We start from the raw sequence: 16,295 nt of genomic DNA, 5'->3' as shown, positions 1-16,295 counted from the left end.
CTTTCCTTCAATTTTATTTATTTTGTTTTTGACATTTTCCTGTTTTTTTTTTCACACCCAAAGCAATATATATTTACAAATATACAATTTAAATGTAAAATTTTGACTGCATGAGTTTTTAGTTCTGAATAAACAAAAATAAGTTATTTGGAAATATAAAAACAAATCCTCCTAACTCACAAAGACTTCAGAACAAGCTCTCCATTTTGGAGTTCAGTCTTAAATTTTAATTTTGTATCTTTTCAAACTAGTCACAAAAAATGACATTCACTTTGAATGTTGCTCGTTTTGCTGATCATTCGTTTCTAGCGTTTGGATAAAAGTCTTCTCAAGGTGCATGCTGTCTTTGGCTACATTTATAGTGCMGGCAAATACAACCCAAATCATTTTTTTTTTGCCTCTATGTGTCCCATATCAGATTTTTCATGGCAGTCTGAACGTGACGAATCCAATTTTTTCAAATCAGACCAAAGACTTTTCAGTATTTAGCATTGAATCAAATCTAAACACACTGGAGTCTGTTGGAAATAGAAAAATATGATCTGCAGTGTGAATATAGCCTTAGATTGAAATGTTATCTTTTTTCTTATTTTATAGCTTTTTCCATTGTATTTTTCAAGCTACAGTAAGGAACAATATGGAACATCTATTTTCTAAAGTATCAGATCTTTGTGAAATTAAGTTTGACTGAACTGTTGGAATATCTGGATTAAAACTTGACAGGATGCAGTTATTGCAGGGAAATCGGTCTTTCATAGATCCAAGCACAGGAATCTATATTTTTAGGGTGAATAATAAAGGTCATCATCATAAAAAAAGTCACTTCTGATTTCTTCCTCTGACTGTAAAGCAGCCCCTGCTGATACGTCCAGTGGATTATTAAAATAAATCCTCCCCTACAGTTTTAATGAGCTCTCGCTGGTGCTGCGTTTCATTACAGTGGAAAAAAACTCAGCTTTTCCCCCTGCTGCCCTCACAGCCTCATCTTTTCAAAGTGGAGTAATGAGCAGCTTGATCGGTATGCTTCTGACATTTGACTGTGTTAGGATTATAGCACCAACAGGTCAGAGGACAACACAGTGGTGAGATTTTGCTCACAGTGGACGTTTTTATTTGTCACTGTGGGACTCTAACAGATGTTGCAAACAACCGCAGTCATGGCTCTTCAATCAAAGTAAGCCTTGATGAGTAAACTGTAACAGATAACCTGAGCTCAGCTTTATTCAGTCACACCTATTCCTCTCCTGTTTCATGCAAAAGACTAAAATATAAAATATTGTGTTTCTATGTTAGTGCAGCTTCTAGGTTTAAAGGTGCTAGCATACCACATAACTGTTTTAATTTCTTTCGTGTACTTTTAGCAAAAAGTAGGATAAAGCACACGTTATATGAATTAACTCTGTAAATGTGCTGTATTGTGTGAAAATATTCAAACTCAATCAAAGGCAGCTGGGATTTCTCATCTGAAAAGCTTTGGTGACTAAAACTGAAAGGTGCAATGCTCCAAGAAAGGAAAGTTAGTTTGAGCAAAACGTGAAGGAAAAAATAAGCTTGAAACGTTATACTTTTCTATTTAAATTGCTGAGGCTTCTCAGCTGAGAAATACTGTATATGGAAGAGGATTAGGGCCGCAGAGCAAGAAAATAATGACTTTTTTTTCCTGGGTTCTGACTTTTTTCTTAGAATTCTGAGATTAAAGTTAAAAATCTGACTTTTTCCTAATTCTGAGAAAACAGACAGAATTCTGACTTTCTTTCTCAGAATTCCAAGGTTAAAATCAAAATGCAGAAAAACAATATTTTGCTTTGTGGCCCTAATCCTCTTATAGCAATAAAATATTTTAAATAAAAAACAGAAAAACAAAGTAGAACTCAATGCCAAAGCATCGACTGGTATGCCTCCGCCTGCCCTAGACTCATCTGCATTTAAAGCACTGGGCATGCAGTTACCTGTTGACCTCTATTTTTGGACTTAAATATTATTTTAAATATTCTAAGAAGTATGTAACTTTATCAACAATGTCTAAATATGACTTCCTCTTTGATACTTACCATATCATTAATTTCAGTGACCAACCACTGTGTAACATCCAAAATAAGGGGACTCAAGCAACAATGATCATTTTACATGACCTTCAGATTTGACCTTTGACCCCAAAATGTTTTCAGACCTTCGTTGGGCCAAGAACAATTATTMTATCAATTTTGATTGAAATCAATAGCTTTGTTCAGGAGATACAGTGCACACTATACAGTGTGAGGAACACCCGGTAAAGCCCAGATGGACAATCAGAGAACAGTGTGCCTCTTCAGATGTAGGCAGAACAAAAGTCTTRTGATCTTTGACTGAATTTGACAGAATTACAAGGGCCTTGAGTTTATAACAGCCGTGGTGTGTTCATTACATGTTGTTTCCTTTTATTATTCAGTAAATTGTACTTTCAGCACAATGTTGCATTTTAAAACATCCCTCAGGCATAAAAAAGGGAGAGATCTTCTTTTTAGCATACATACTGCAATTAAATCTTCAAACTGTACGACTGCGTTGATGCCGTAAGTGATTAACCTCTCTTCTCATGTCCTCAGTACAAACCTGTGGCATTCGCTGTTCGTTGCAACTTCTCTTACACACCAGCTGATGACGACAACGTCCCCGTACCCGGCCAAGCCGTCACCTTTGAGGCCAAAGACTTCCTGCATGTCAAAGAGGTCTAACAGACACGTCATGCAAGTTTAAAATGAAGGCAACACAAATTTGGATTCTAGTTTGTGAGCCACATCAAGCTTCTTAATATACTTTTTTTTTTTACTTCATAATGGCCAGAAATTCAACAACGAATGGTGGATTGGACGACCGGTGAAAGAGGATGGTGTGGTGGGCTTCGTCCCCAGTCCAGTCAACCTGGAGACCATCCTCATCAGAAGAGAAGTCCAAGCAAGAAAAGCTGCCAAGGCCTTAGCCAAGTATGAAAASAAAGCTGCTCTTTTGCACAGATGTTCGTTTGTGAAGCAATCCGAAAGAATTACAAACCTTACAACAAAAGTCAAAAATGTAATGATTGTGACTCAGTAATGTTTAAACAATTTATATTTTTTTAAATATATTTGGAAAATTATTTTTATTATCAATTTATAAAAATAAATTGGTTCATGAAAATTATTCAGTTATTTTTTTATTTCCAACTCTATGCATAATGGGCTCAATTATTATTTGCTAAATGCTTCCTGAGTGTTTTCTATAAGCATATATCAAAATTTAAAGCAGTAAATCTTACCTTAAGATGTGTAGTGATATATTTTTATCTTGCTTAAAGTKGTGAAATTTGATTAAATCACTTTGAGCAAATTCACAACCTATTTCTCGTTGCAGTAAAGCGGCATCTCAAGCGGCTCAAGATATGAACTCCAAGAAATATACTCCTCCATCCCAAGGTCCGTTTCAGTGTTCAGTTAAGAAAAACATGCTTTTTATCTGTTGTAACAGCTGAGCTAACATGAATTTTTTGTTCTTGTATGTTAACAGCCAATCAGCAGGTGAAAAAGAAACCGGTGAGTGGTTCAACCAAATTTGTTTCTTAACCATATTTTAGCTTTTTTGGTTCGGACCTTAACATTTTTCCATGCTAACATATTACTCTCCATTTTTTAACAGCAGTTTGAGACAGATATCAAAAGCGTCAGAAATGCGATTTTATTTTATCTGAATGTGTCAGACACATTTTCTGAGGTTTTTGTCAAATGTAAAATTTGCCTACTGCCATAAAAAGCATTTATCTCATGATGTGTGTAAACTGTATGTTTATCTGTCTGTAAGTAAAATATTTTATGAACCATTAGACAGACTTAAATTAAAGTAATTGTTGAGCGATAATAACTGATTAACTTTTTAAGTCAAATTAATTCAAAGTGGCTGCCACAAGTAATCAACTTTAGCAAAAGGAAAAATGGCTAAAAGTGATTATATTTTACAAATATTTAGCTAAAATTTGACTTGGTAGTTGCTGAGAGTTATTCCAAACACATATGTTGAGTGCTAACAAAGTTTAACATGAAGGATGGTGGGTGATATGCATTCTTTCAAGGAAGTTTCCTTTTGCAAAGTTTCAGCTGATGTCTGAGTGTCACAGAAATTCCCATTTACCTACAAATCTTTGACCAGATCAATTAGTCTTCATCGACAGAATCAGCGTAAATATAAATATTGAAAAACCTCAAATGTATGAACAGAGCCATTTAAACATCAAACAGGACTAAAATATGAAGACAAGATAGGATAAGATAAGATAAGAAAAGATAAGATGAAATCAGTTAATCCTTACCACTACTTTTTCTACAACAGCTTTATTTACAATACTAATAAAAATACATATTTTGTCAAGAGCACAACAAACAACAAAAAAGTAAACCTAAAATGAACCTAATGAATTTATAGAAATGTGCTTTAACTTGTGTGATGATAATAAGATATAAAATGATGCATGTGAGGCTGTTGCAGGTAATTAAGAATAGAATAGAATAGAATAGAATAGAATAGAATAGAATAGAATAGAATAGAATAGAATAGAATAGAATAGAATAGAATGCCTTTATTGTCACTATACGCTTGTACGAGATTAAAAAGGCACTCCTTTTCCAGTACAAGCACAAATAAAATATAAAAAAGAAAAAACACTATATGAGTAAAAATAATTAACAACAAAGATTGTAAAAAGTGACATTGCACATTATATATAWTGGTCAGTGGAAACTAGTGATAATAATGGAATTAAACAGAGACATTGCACAGTAGAGTTGTAAACTAATTCTCAGTATTGTCAGTAATGTATAATATGGTGGTGAGAGGTCCTGGGGGTTGTGAGATAAAATCATGATGTCAGTGTGTGTGTGAGTTCAATGTGCTGTAAGTTGCCCTAAAACAAAAAGATGATTATTTTCCATGGGTCTGTGTCTACAGGGGGAGCAGGTGAGCATGTATGATGTTGTGCCCACGATGCGTCCTGTGGTTCTCATGGGGCCGTCGTTGAAGGGCTTAGAGGTGATTTTATTTCAAATTTTGAAGAGCCCACACAAAAAACCCAACAATTCAAAAATGTCATGCCTAAATTCAGATTTTGAAAACTATATTTTGTTGTGTTGTTTAATTTCAGGTTACAGACATGATGCAAAAAGCACTTTTTGACTATTTAAAGCATCGGTTTGAGGGAAGGTACGTTTTCATTCATTCATTCATTACAGTCAAGCAGAAAAAAATAGATTTGTAATCAGGCTTAATTATTTTGTCTCTTCCAGAGTTACCATCACACGGGTCACAGCTGACATCTCTTTGGCCAAACGCTCCATCCTCAACAATCCAGGCAARAAGGCCTTAATGGATCGATCCAACACAAGATCTAACTTGGGTAAGTAGTTAATCATCCTGTTAATCTATAGCTTGAAGATATTTTTTTTCTAGTTATGCACCAAATAGTGTTTATATGAAGAGAACTCAGATAGTATCAAGCAGAGGAAAGACAGCTAAATCAGTGTCTAAATAGTTTTCTATAATTGCCTTTTGGTACAGATGCTGCCTCTGGTGGCAAATTTGACCCACTTAAAACTAATTACTTAAAAAAAATCAGATGCTATTTTCTTTCTTGCAGTTTGTGATCTTGCTCACGCTGATGACCCACACAGTCAATCACAACAAATTATTTTTGGCAGAACAGTCACTTTATCATATCATATCACTTTTATTATTTGTTAATTAYCTTAAATAATTGTTAGTTAGGTAGGATTTCTGTTCTGGAGAAATTGACATTATTCTCGCACATCATTAACAGAGGAAAGAACCACACTTAAACAGAGAGGGGACAACATTTACTTGGTTTTCTTTACTCTTGTCTCTCGCATCGCTGTCTGATCCCAGATACTGCTGGTATGTATGACTGGAAGTGCTGGTAGCCCTTGTGTATTTGAGAGCTCCACCTCCCTTGTGTCCCGTTTATTACCTCTTATCAGCACCAGCAGTCAACGCCTCTTCACCTTTGCATACTGTACACATTTTAAAGACAGCAACTGATTTTTACTTTGTGTACATTTGGATTAAAATGCTAAACTTTGACAAAGAGTCTTTAAATTGTGTGTTAAATTAGTCAAAACTCAGTGTTCTGCTTTCTTGCTCGCCCTCTAGTGGTGGATTTTTAAATTACTCCTCCCATGAGTCAGTATGAAAACCCTCAATATATTAGTAATGCAACAAAACAAAGAAAAAAACACTTCATTAGATAATGTGTTTCAATGGCACTGTCCACTGGTCTTTTTGCATTTAAGGTTTTTAATGTGAATTTATGGGACTTATTTTTAACATACCAGTGACGGTCTTTTCTGTTTTACTATAACAATRGATCATATTTTTTTTACTTGTCCCACAAAATTTTAAGTTCCTAAATATGTATGTATGGGAGCAAATGAGTTTAATTGCATGTATTTATGATTTATGTAGCTTACTGTGTAAGATGCTTGCCAGTGGATGAGAAACACCTTTTTGTTTTTCTTCCACAAATCATTTTCCCCACAGAGACAAGTAAAGTAACCCTATATTGCTCATTTAAAAATATCTCATTTGCTTTTGTATAATTATATGAAGTCACTAAAAAGTACCATAATGACAGCAAATATTAATTATTCCATTTTCAATTTAGTATACATTTTTTTCAATTACATGAAATTACCGTAATTAAAAAAGATACTTCAAAGGTTGTCTGTGAGAGTTGAACATTTACAAGTAATGTACAAACAAATTCCTTTCTTGTGTTGAAGATTTTAAAGGCTTTGTTGTTGTTTTGTTCTGCCTGCTGTTCCAGCTCAGATCCAGGGCGAGGTGGAGCGTATATTTGAGCTGGCACGCAGCATGCAGCTGGTGGTTTTAGATGCAGACACAATTAACCATCCTCTGCAGGTGTCCAAGACCTCGCTCGCACCAATCCTCGTGTATGTGAAGATCTCGTCACCAAAAGTAAGTGTCAGCAATGTCAACTGTGCAACCAGAGATAAAAATAAAAAAACAGTTTTGCCAAAATGGACCTCTATCCTATGTGTAGGTGTTAACAAGACTCATCAAGACCAGAGGAAAGTCTCAGACCAAACACCTTAATGTTCAGCTTGTGGCAGCAGACAAGCTTGCTCAATGTCCTCCGGTGAGTGCCATCTAGTGGAGAGTATAACAACTGCACAWAATAACTCTCATAAAGACTCTATCAATCATTTCATGTTTTGTGTTTAATCCCAAACACTATTAATTACTAAAACAACAAAAAAATCTCTGTTTTCTTTACATTGATGTGTATTTTTTAAAGTTAATTGCACCGCTCTTCAGTCACCTCATAGTCATGCTGTTCATTGAATCAGTTTATTGGCTGTTTGCTGATATTGATTGTGAATTTCCTGTAGGAAATGTTTGATGTCATCTTAGATGAGAACCAGCTAACAGACGCTTGTGAGCACATCGCTGATTACCTTGAATCTTACTGGAGAGCAACACATCCACCAGAGATGGAGCCTGCTAATGCAGTGGTGGCACAGCTGGCTGAGAACACGCTGCCTGCCAGTCCTACAACAATACCGGTACAGAACACAAAGAATTGCAAACATTTTTTTAAAGATATCTAAAGCCATTTCACCTCATTTCATCACATTGTTTTGATGAGTAGCAATAAACCACTAGATGTAGTAAAACTTATCATCTGTATTTGTTTCCATTGCTTCATTTAATGTTTCCATTTCATGTCTTCCGGTCTTTCTACACCACAAAGGTGAAGAAGAAATAAGATAGGTAAACCACTGGTGAGTGAGATACCTCCATTTTGTAGCTCCAGTTTTATATTAAAGGAAAAAAAACTTTAAAATACAGCCAGAAATATGTGTGTATTGTGTCTGCATATGTTGTAGAAAACCATATTATTTCTACAAATATAATATCAGTTTGATATTCTTACACAAATACAGAAATTAGCACATGTTGAACTGTCAACACGTAGGAAATTTTATCTTAGAAAAGTATAACTTTGCATCATAAATGTAACGTATTTCTATATCCTCTCAATTTAAAATATATAACACAAAATATTCAACATGCTTGTTTAAAGAAGTGTCATGAATCAGTACACTGCAAACCTATTTCTGTCCGTCTCCAGTAGAAAGCAATATGGTAAATTATGAAACATAAAGTACTGTAGGATAAAGATTTATTATTATTATTATTATTATTATTATTATTATTATTATTTATTCATTTTATTTTACTTTTTGAGTGTTGATTTGTCATACTTGTTTGAGAAAACCTTGATTCTCTTGTGGTAGTCATGTGGAGCTGCCTATATGCTTGCTGGTACAAAGCACCACCTATTTGTACAAAGCTCCTCCCTGGAGCTCAGTCTGCAGCCATGCTCCGGCCCCACAGAGCACCCCTCCCACAAAGCATTGTTTAAAAACGTGCTGAAGCGKGAGTGTTGGAGGTGGTAGAAGGTTCTAGAGACRGAGGTTAATTTAAGGCATTTAGATTTATAGTTACACAGCTTTTTAATAACAACTGAGGCAACATAGTTACATGATTGTGGTATAGACGTGTACTATGTGCCTGGAAAATACGTAATACCACCCCCTCTCCTTTTTTATAGAGAATGTTTGTGTTTGGAGACACCCTCAAATGGCTGCTTTAGGAACTGCAGTTTGTGGCTTCACCATATTAGTTTCATATTTCATCAAAATACTGAACACCTTGGTCAAGATGCAAATTTGAATTGAGTGTAATTGTGTACAGATGACTGCTCAGAGTTCTCTCTAAGTAGGATAAAGTGGATAAAATGTCTTTAAAAATGTTAACAAAATTATTTGTATACTGCTTAAAACTAAATATTGCTTAAATCATTTGAAAATAATAATTTTATATTTGAAGCGTAAGCTGAAATTTTGTTTTTATCATACTATATAATACTCATTACATCAGCATTTTTGTAACATAAAATTTCTTTGATTTCACATTTTTTCCCTCTGAAATTGAATATGTATAAACTACACAGTGTGACTATTAAGATGGGATTCTGTTCACTTTTTGTCCAAGGATGAGCAGAAGAGTAAGAAGTCAGCTGCCCCAAAGAGGAAGGGCTCCCATGAGAACCACCCAGACAAAGAGCCCCCGTTAGTCCCATACCAGGAGCAGAGAGCTGAGGAAGGTCAAAGAGAGGATGAGGAGGAGAGGATTTTGAGGACRGAACCAAAGAGACCCCAACACACCCACCACCATCATCACCATCATCACCACCGCCGGATGGAGCACCACAGCCTCCCCCAGCGCAGCCAAGCATCCGGCTGCATGGAAATAAAGTCAGGCAGAGATCAAACCCAAAGGCTCCCACGGTGTCATCTTCCAGAGGAGAGGGAGGATGGGTTGGACAATGTGGGAGAGAGGGAGGAAGAGGAGGAGGAGGAGGAGAAAACACACTACAAGCAACGGGGCCATAACCATCACAGCAGTAGCCACCACCATCACCACCATCACCACCACCACCATCAACAGCAGCGTCATCGTGGAAACAGCCAGCTACATGACAGGGATGGTTACGAGCAGGAGCACAATGAACGCAACCGACATCCGAGGCATCACCAGCATATCCCTGCGCGGACGCACCACGCGGACCACTATTCTGCACACAATCAGCACAGCTACCACCACTACCACGGCAGAGACAGGGACAGAGACCGAGATCGGGACCGAGACAGAGGTCGAGATCGAGACAGAGAAAGACACAAAGAATGGGACAGAGACAGAGGTAGAGACAAAGATGCACAACAATGGCACAGAGATTCTTATATAAACTAGTGACTGCTGTTTTCTCCAGCAGCTTGGTGCACAGTCTTATGCTGCTCAATWCGAAATGCACTTGCAGGTGGGATGGAGTCCTGTTTGTCCTCCATATTTCTCTTATTTATTATATATTTGACACTCTCTGTCACTCACACCTTTCATTTGTTTTCCAAAAACAACTTAAGCCCTTCTATACAAACACAATTTAGTTTCAGGTTTTAATAGAAGTAWATTGGCAAGTATTTGAAGCTGAGAAACTTAAACATTAACTTCCAATTATTTAATGTCAACTAAAAAATAAATCACACACTTTATAAATTCTCACTGCCCAAGATTACATTCTAATCTACTTTAAGTTAAAAGAAACTGTATTATTATTATTCAATAAAGGGGATTTTTTAACATGGTAGATAGGTTTTAGAATTTTAATGTTTACAGAACAAAAGAGGTTTGTTTCTTATTTTCAAATGTTAAAAAAACAGCAAAGAATAACCTGATTTAGCATCCTTTGCTCCTTCTGTTCTTTGTTTTAACTATAGTGCATCTTTAAATGCCAAAAATTTATGTTATTTTAAACACTGGTACGTAAAATCAACCATTATTTTTGTCTCATTTCTAAATAAAAGTCATAATGTGCTTCCTATTTTTATAATAAGCTTATCAACTGTCTTGCATTTGATCTGTTTGGAAGCATGAATAGTTTTATGGTGACACTGAATTATATGCTGGATACTCTATGCATCTTCTTGTGACAAAACACATTGCTTGAATACGATCTATGCATTTGTATATACTTCATATTTGCCTTGCTGTGTAAATGGAAAGAGAACCAGAGAGCCTGCTGCACTGTCGGAGTAGATCTTCTGTGGATGACTGGTTTTATTTTCTGAATGTTTCCTTCAAGATTTGTTTTGATTATATTGTTTTGTACAACCTTCAGAAGTTAGTTTCGAGAATGATGCATTTTATTGTTGGAAAATCATTAAACAATAAAAAATAGACATTTCTTTTAAAAATATTACCAGTTGCCCTTATATAAAAATAAGCATTTTGTTTTAACAACTACTAAAGGTTTGAAAAGTTATTACGTATCTGCAGTGAGCAAAGAAAACATTAATTGTAAAAGCACACCTCGCTGGGGGTTTTTTTTTTTTTATGTTTTCTTTGCTGAATTTATTTGTTGCAACAGAATTTTTAAAACATGTTCTAAAAACTGATGACAGTCCAAATGGATCAGAATCACAATACCCTTCTTTTGAACTCAACATTACTCATGTTTATTAGTAATTACTCACGTTTATCAGTATTCATTTCTCATTTTTGTTATTAATCATTGCTCATGTTTATCAGTAATTGTTACTGCCATTTATCAGTATTCATTTCTCATGTTAATATAAATGATTAAATGTAAATTATAGTCATAATCAATTTGATTTTTATATACAAGTATAACATTTGAAAGACGTAATATTGAATAAACATTTCACAATGTGAAAAACTTTATTCATTACAGTTTTCTCAGTTGCTAAAACCCCTTTCTTGAAACCATCCATCCATTTCTCTAAACACAAAACCCAATTTTCAAACTACTTTCACAGAACCACACACCTCCACCCTCTTCATTTTCAACTGCACTCACGTAGGGTTTTTGGGGCACAGGTGTGTTACAACAGCAACAATTTTACATCTCTGTTTGCTGTGGCCACCTGGGCTCCAATTTTACTGTACAACCTAGGCATTCACTCATAACCTCATAACATTTACACATAGGAACATGGGAGTGGGCACTTATGCATGTAAGGGGCGGGATGGGACAGTCTCACCACTGATGCCTGTGTCCAAAAAAACAAAAACAAAAAAAAAAAAAACACATGTTGGCTTTAAAAACATTGTCAGAACTTGCCTCCGATATTTTAATGCAGACCAAAAAATAAAACGAACAAAACAAAAACAGCCATTGGGTTTATTGAGGATTAATATCGGAGTCATAATAATAAAAAAACAGTTTTAATTTGTTTCAACGACTTTGTGAAAACTAATTACTCAGTGTAGAAAAGCAGTGAATTTCAGATTTTTGAAAGGAACTTGTTATATTGTACCGCAAAAGAAACAGTTTTGTAGTATGCAGTTTATTGACCTTTCTGTTGCTTTTCTCCCAAGAATTTTTTTTTTTTTTTTGCTCAATTTTGGTCAAGTTATTAAAACACTGTTTGCGTCCATGATAGCACAATGTATCTATTTACAAAATGTTTCCTACATTCTGTGGTTTTTGTGTTGTTTAATAATTCACATATTTACCACAGGTAAAGTATTTTCTTCATCTGCATTTTCTACCAGTGTTTTGCTGTCCACCAAACCAGACTGTGTCCGGTTGTTGCCAAAGAAGAGTGGGTTGTCAAAGTTRGTTAACCTGTTATGGATGGGTAAGTAATGACCAGACTTCTTGAAAAAGAAGAGGGCAACAACTGTCCCAGCTGCAAGCCCAGCGATGACAAGCACAACTGCCAAAATGATGTGGCCACGTCCAGAAGGATTTGATCCAATATTTGGGGAAACTGAAAAAGTACGTAATGATCAGCAAACAAACATACAAAATAAAAAAGAGAAAGAAACATTAAAAAATCATATATTTAATAATAAAATTTTGAAATGATACAAACCAGATGATGGTGATAGGGTGTCTGTTAACACTGTAAAGAAAAAGAGAAGTTGAATAGAAAAATAAATGCATGTCTAGTTTAACACAAGAAGTATAAAAACAAACGTTTCATCTGGTATAATCAAAGGGCTAAGAGAGTGTCACTGGGCGAGTCAATGTTTCTTTGCATGATATTTGTGTGGATGGATAGATGGATGGACAGATGGAATTATCTAAATGATTATGTCTTGAGAGATGTTATTCAGTCTCTGCTTTACTGAGCAGTTCCTCTGCTCCCTTCAGATGCCTCTTTTCTTAATGTTTTGCAGAAAACCCTCATCAGTTCAAAACAGTGCACTTTATCCAACTTTTAAGTTATTTGGCTCTCAAATTACTCTCAAACACTGTCTGTGTCGCATTCCCCTTTAGGATGTTAAATCTCAATGCTGTTGAATCAACAAACAGAAATTGTGTCTGATTTGAAGATTAACACAAAAAATGAATTCGGAYTGAGTTCATGATCATTTTACCTTTTGCTGTTTTACAGATGTATGGTCTCTCCATCCATCCCCTGTCCTTTATCCACTTCCCATCTGATGTGCTAATTCTACAACGGTGGGAAGATCTTCCAAAGCTGAGAGATTCAATGTCATCTGAATGCCAGTTAGTGTAATCCAAAACTGTTTTATCCAACCACTGCCACACTCCTGGAGAAAAAAAGACATCTAAAACATAACTTTTTTGTGTTTTTTCAATGAAATACTGTATATCCTGCTGGAGGTTTAATTAATACTTGTTCCTGTGGTGCTTGCTAAAAATRTTTTTTCTTTCAGTCAATGCTATTATTGATGATAAATTTAAATATTAATTTTTCATAACAACAGAAAAAAGGTGCGTACCGTTTTTAGTTGTAAAGAGGCCAAGCCAATAAGATGGGTGGCTGTCTTGAAATATTTCGATGTTCCTTTTAATAAATTGTTGTTCAAAGGTATCTTCAATGCTTACAAGCATTCCACCTTCAGAAATCAAGTTCATGGTTTTACTAAAAAAAAAACATGCATTTGAAGAACTTTAACCAAATATTCCCAAGACACCTACCATGTTCTATACAACTGACTGATGCATCTGACCATGATTTTTGCTCAGAAATAAATAAATAACAGTAACCCCTAAATGGTTTCCATGAAACTTTGCGCCACGAAAATATTTCATATGGGTCTTCAGGACAAACTCCTGGAAAATCTGCTGTTTTGTCAGTGGGTGGCACATCTGTAAATGATAAAATCATTGACATTTATATAAGTTATTTCATTGTTTTAAAGTTGCTAATATAGTTTGTACTTGAAGCAAATGATGCAGTTATTTAATATAGCTGAAAGAAATTTACAAAATAGAACCACATTTGTATTATGAAGAATATTTATGGTAAATCAAGTGAAAATTTTACCTGTAGACTTCATGCAAACACTGCTGATGGTCTGATTACAGTCACTAGTTTTCCATTTCCCATCCACATCCACAAAGACACAATTTCTAAAACTYTTTGGTTCATATCTATCCCAGTTAGTAAATTTTAAGAACCAGCCATCGACAAATTTGAAATAACCATTTGTCTGGAACAGAAGTCATTGCATTCAAGTTAATCACTRACATAATACTTGGTTTAAAAATGTGATAAAATAAATTGTATTTTTTAAAGAAATGGCTAAGAGGGGGGCACAGTTTATATTTATTTCCTGTATTTGCTTCAGCACACTTGAACTATAAAAACTTTCCCGTTGTGTGTTTTTATGCACTGTGACAGAGATTACTCWACTCTAGATGACTGCATATAGTACTAAAGTGCACTTCTGAAAAACGTCTGCCTTAAAAACACACAAATGCATTAACRTTGAATATGAAATGAAGAACAACTCGATCTTTTAAAGTCTTACGTATGATCAACTATTGTTTTATTGCAGAAATTTCTAATTACCTGAGCTTTGTTGAGTCCAATCCATAGAGGACTCTTGAGATTCAAAGCCAGTAGTTCAATGTAAGCCTGTGTCCACTCAGATCGCACGCTGGCCAGATTTGCACCATCATCTTCACAGTGCTTCTTTGCTTCATCCCAGCTCATGTTTTTAGGAACAAGTTTTATGGAGTCATTGAGTATTTTGATATAGTTGCTAGAAGGTGTTGGTTCAGGGGAAACCGGGAGTGATGAGTCTGTTTAGGGTGGGATTGGAAACAAATTTATCCATCCAAATTTAAAATACTTTTTACTAATTATGTATTGGATAACAGTGTGCTATTTTTATGTTATTTATGGTGGAAAATGCAAATCCTTGTGAATTATGACTCAAATAATTCAACAAAACTATTGTGTAATTTACTTCATWTGATTCAAAGGCCCTGTCACACTATAACATTTTAGACAACTTATACCATCTTGTGAATTTTTTTGAKGACTAAATAACTCATATAGGTTATAAATTTGATWTAATCATCAGCTTCACAGTATGTATATGTCCAAAAGAGGCTTCCAAGTGATTTTTATATACTATATTCAGCTTAGACATCTTCAAAGTTGGACAAAATTTTCACAAGTTGTCTAAAATGTTATAGTGTAAATGGGCCTTACTAATGTTCTTCTCAACATGTCACCACACTTTATTTTAAGGTGACTTACCAATTTTTTGCAGGCATATAAATCCATTAGTGTCATTGCAGGACTTGGGTATCCATTTGCCAATACCTAATGAAGGGTTAGTATTTATCACAGCACATTTTTCCTGATACATATACTGTGAATCAAAAAAGAAGAAAAATGTCATTAATGTAGAAGATACAAAAGCTTCTACGTGCATTGACATCACATTATGATGCTGGTTGTAAAAACAGATCTYCAGAGAGTTGAGTTTAATACCACATTCTAATGTGCAATGTTTCTTGTAAATGCTGGGAGAACGGCCMTTTTTATGCAGATAACATGATCCTGATGGCTCACTTAATTGACACTATTACCCAAACATAGAATAAAATGAGAATAAAACTTTCTTGCATAAATTTTCMGGCCAGTAAAATTACAGGTTCACCTAAAGTGCTGCGGTCTGAACTGTATTCGCCTCTGTGATCAGAACTCCACTCAGATCACAGAGACCCAAAGTCACCTCCTTCACCACTAGCTCGGCTTCTTCAACCAGCAGATGTTACAAAGTCTTATGAACATCTACAAAAAAGCATGAGCTTTATTTGCAAGAACCATGCTAGACAAGTTAACTCTCCTGATATCCTGCTTCATGTGCCTTTTTACTTAAGGGCAGTGGTGTTAAACTCCCCCCACAAATATTTATTTTATTGTTGTTACTTTAGTCGGTTTTTAACACTTAGTGCCATACGGAAAGACAGACATAATTTTAAGAACTACTTACGTCACGTTCATCCTGCAAAATAAATCCAAAATAAAAACAAATTAGTTTTTACAACATAGTCAGTACATTATAGACATAAAATGGAAAATAAAACTAATTTTACCATTTAACAAAACACCAAGATTAGGTATTTATTAAAGAGGCAATGTATAAATGGATGGACAGAGAGGCTGATGGACAAGTAAACGACTGAATGGATGAGTGAATGGGTGGGTAGATAGGCGGGTGTGTGGGTAAGTAAATACTAACAAAATGGTTCATCTGCTAAAAAGAAAAACAAATGAGATTTGAAAATTTTTTCAATAACAGTCAGGCAAAAAAGTACTTTTATCAATTAAAAAAACTTGTATGTATGCATGCATGCATGCATGCATGTATGTATGTATGTATGTACAGTATGTATG

At 35.0% G+C, this 16,295-nt stretch overlaps 2 protein-coding genes across 4 annotated transcripts in view; one reads left to right on the top strand and one right to left on the bottom strand.

Annotated features, from left to right (window-relative positions):
- Positions 1-10,858, top strand: part of cacnb2b (calcium channel, voltage-dependent, beta 2b) — a 26,636-nt gene extending 15,778 nt beyond the window's left edge. Inside the window, exons 3-15 of one of the 2 annotated variants that reach the window (XM_014018336.1) lie at positions 2,586-2,708; positions 2,824-2,963; positions 3,370-3,431; positions 3,523-3,548; positions 4,954-5,034; positions 5,147-5,205; positions 5,289-5,398; positions 5,905-5,913; positions 6,842-6,993; positions 7,079-7,174; positions 7,428-7,601; positions 7,790-7,820; positions 9,097-9,183. In XM_014018336.1, the coding sequence (XP_013873790.1) occupies positions 2,586-2,708; positions 2,824-2,963; positions 3,370-3,431; positions 3,523-3,548; positions 4,954-5,034; positions 5,147-5,205; positions 5,289-5,398; positions 5,905-5,913; positions 6,842-6,993; positions 7,079-7,174; positions 7,428-7,601; positions 7,790-7,804 (1,047 nt within the window). In that variant the 3' untranslated portion in view covers positions 7,805-7,820; positions 9,097-9,183. Of the gene's footprint in view, positions 1-2,585; positions 2,709-2,823; positions 2,964-3,369; positions 3,432-3,522; positions 3,549-4,953; positions 5,035-5,146; positions 5,206-5,288; positions 5,399-5,904; positions 5,914-6,841; positions 6,994-7,078; positions 7,175-7,427; positions 7,602-7,789; positions 7,821-9,096 lie in introns of both variants that reach the window. The other variant, XM_014018335.1, reaches the window with a different exon arrangement.
- A 931-nt stretch (positions 10,859-11,789) lies between these two features.
- On the bottom strand, positions 11,790-16,197 carry LOC106524512 (macrophage mannose receptor 1). Of its 2 annotated transcripts, XM_014018341.1 has the most exons (9): positions 15,892-16,197; positions 15,150-15,264; positions 14,454-14,686; positions 13,926-14,091; positions 13,577-13,747; positions 13,378-13,494; positions 13,009-13,185; positions 12,501-12,530; positions 11,790-12,395 (listed from the first exon to the last, which is right to left on the bottom strand). In XM_014018341.1, the coding sequence occupies exons 2-9, from the start codon at positions 15,259-15,261 to the stop codon at positions 12,127-12,129; spliced, it is 1,275 nt and encodes a 424-aa protein (XP_013873795.1). In that variant the 5' UTR covers positions 15,262-15,264; positions 15,892-16,197; the 3' UTR covers positions 11,790-12,126. The 2 variants fall into 2 exon arrangements, with proteins under 2 accessions (XP_013873795.1, XP_013873794.1); XM_014018340.1 differs by having other exon boundaries at positions 15,150-16,197.
- Between the last annotated feature and the right edge of the window lie 98 nt (positions 16,198-16,295).

The sequence above is a fragment of the Austrofundulus limnaeus genome, unplaced genomic scaffold (assembly GCF_001266775.1).
Source record: "Austrofundulus limnaeus strain Quisiro unplaced genomic scaffold, Austrofundulus_limnaeus-1.0 Scaffold190, whole genome shotgun sequence".
Lineage (NCBI taxonomy): Eukaryota > Metazoa > Chordata > Actinopteri > Cyprinodontiformes > Rivulidae > Austrofundulus > Austrofundulus limnaeus.
This window is presented reverse-complemented; position numbering and strand designations above follow the sequence as displayed.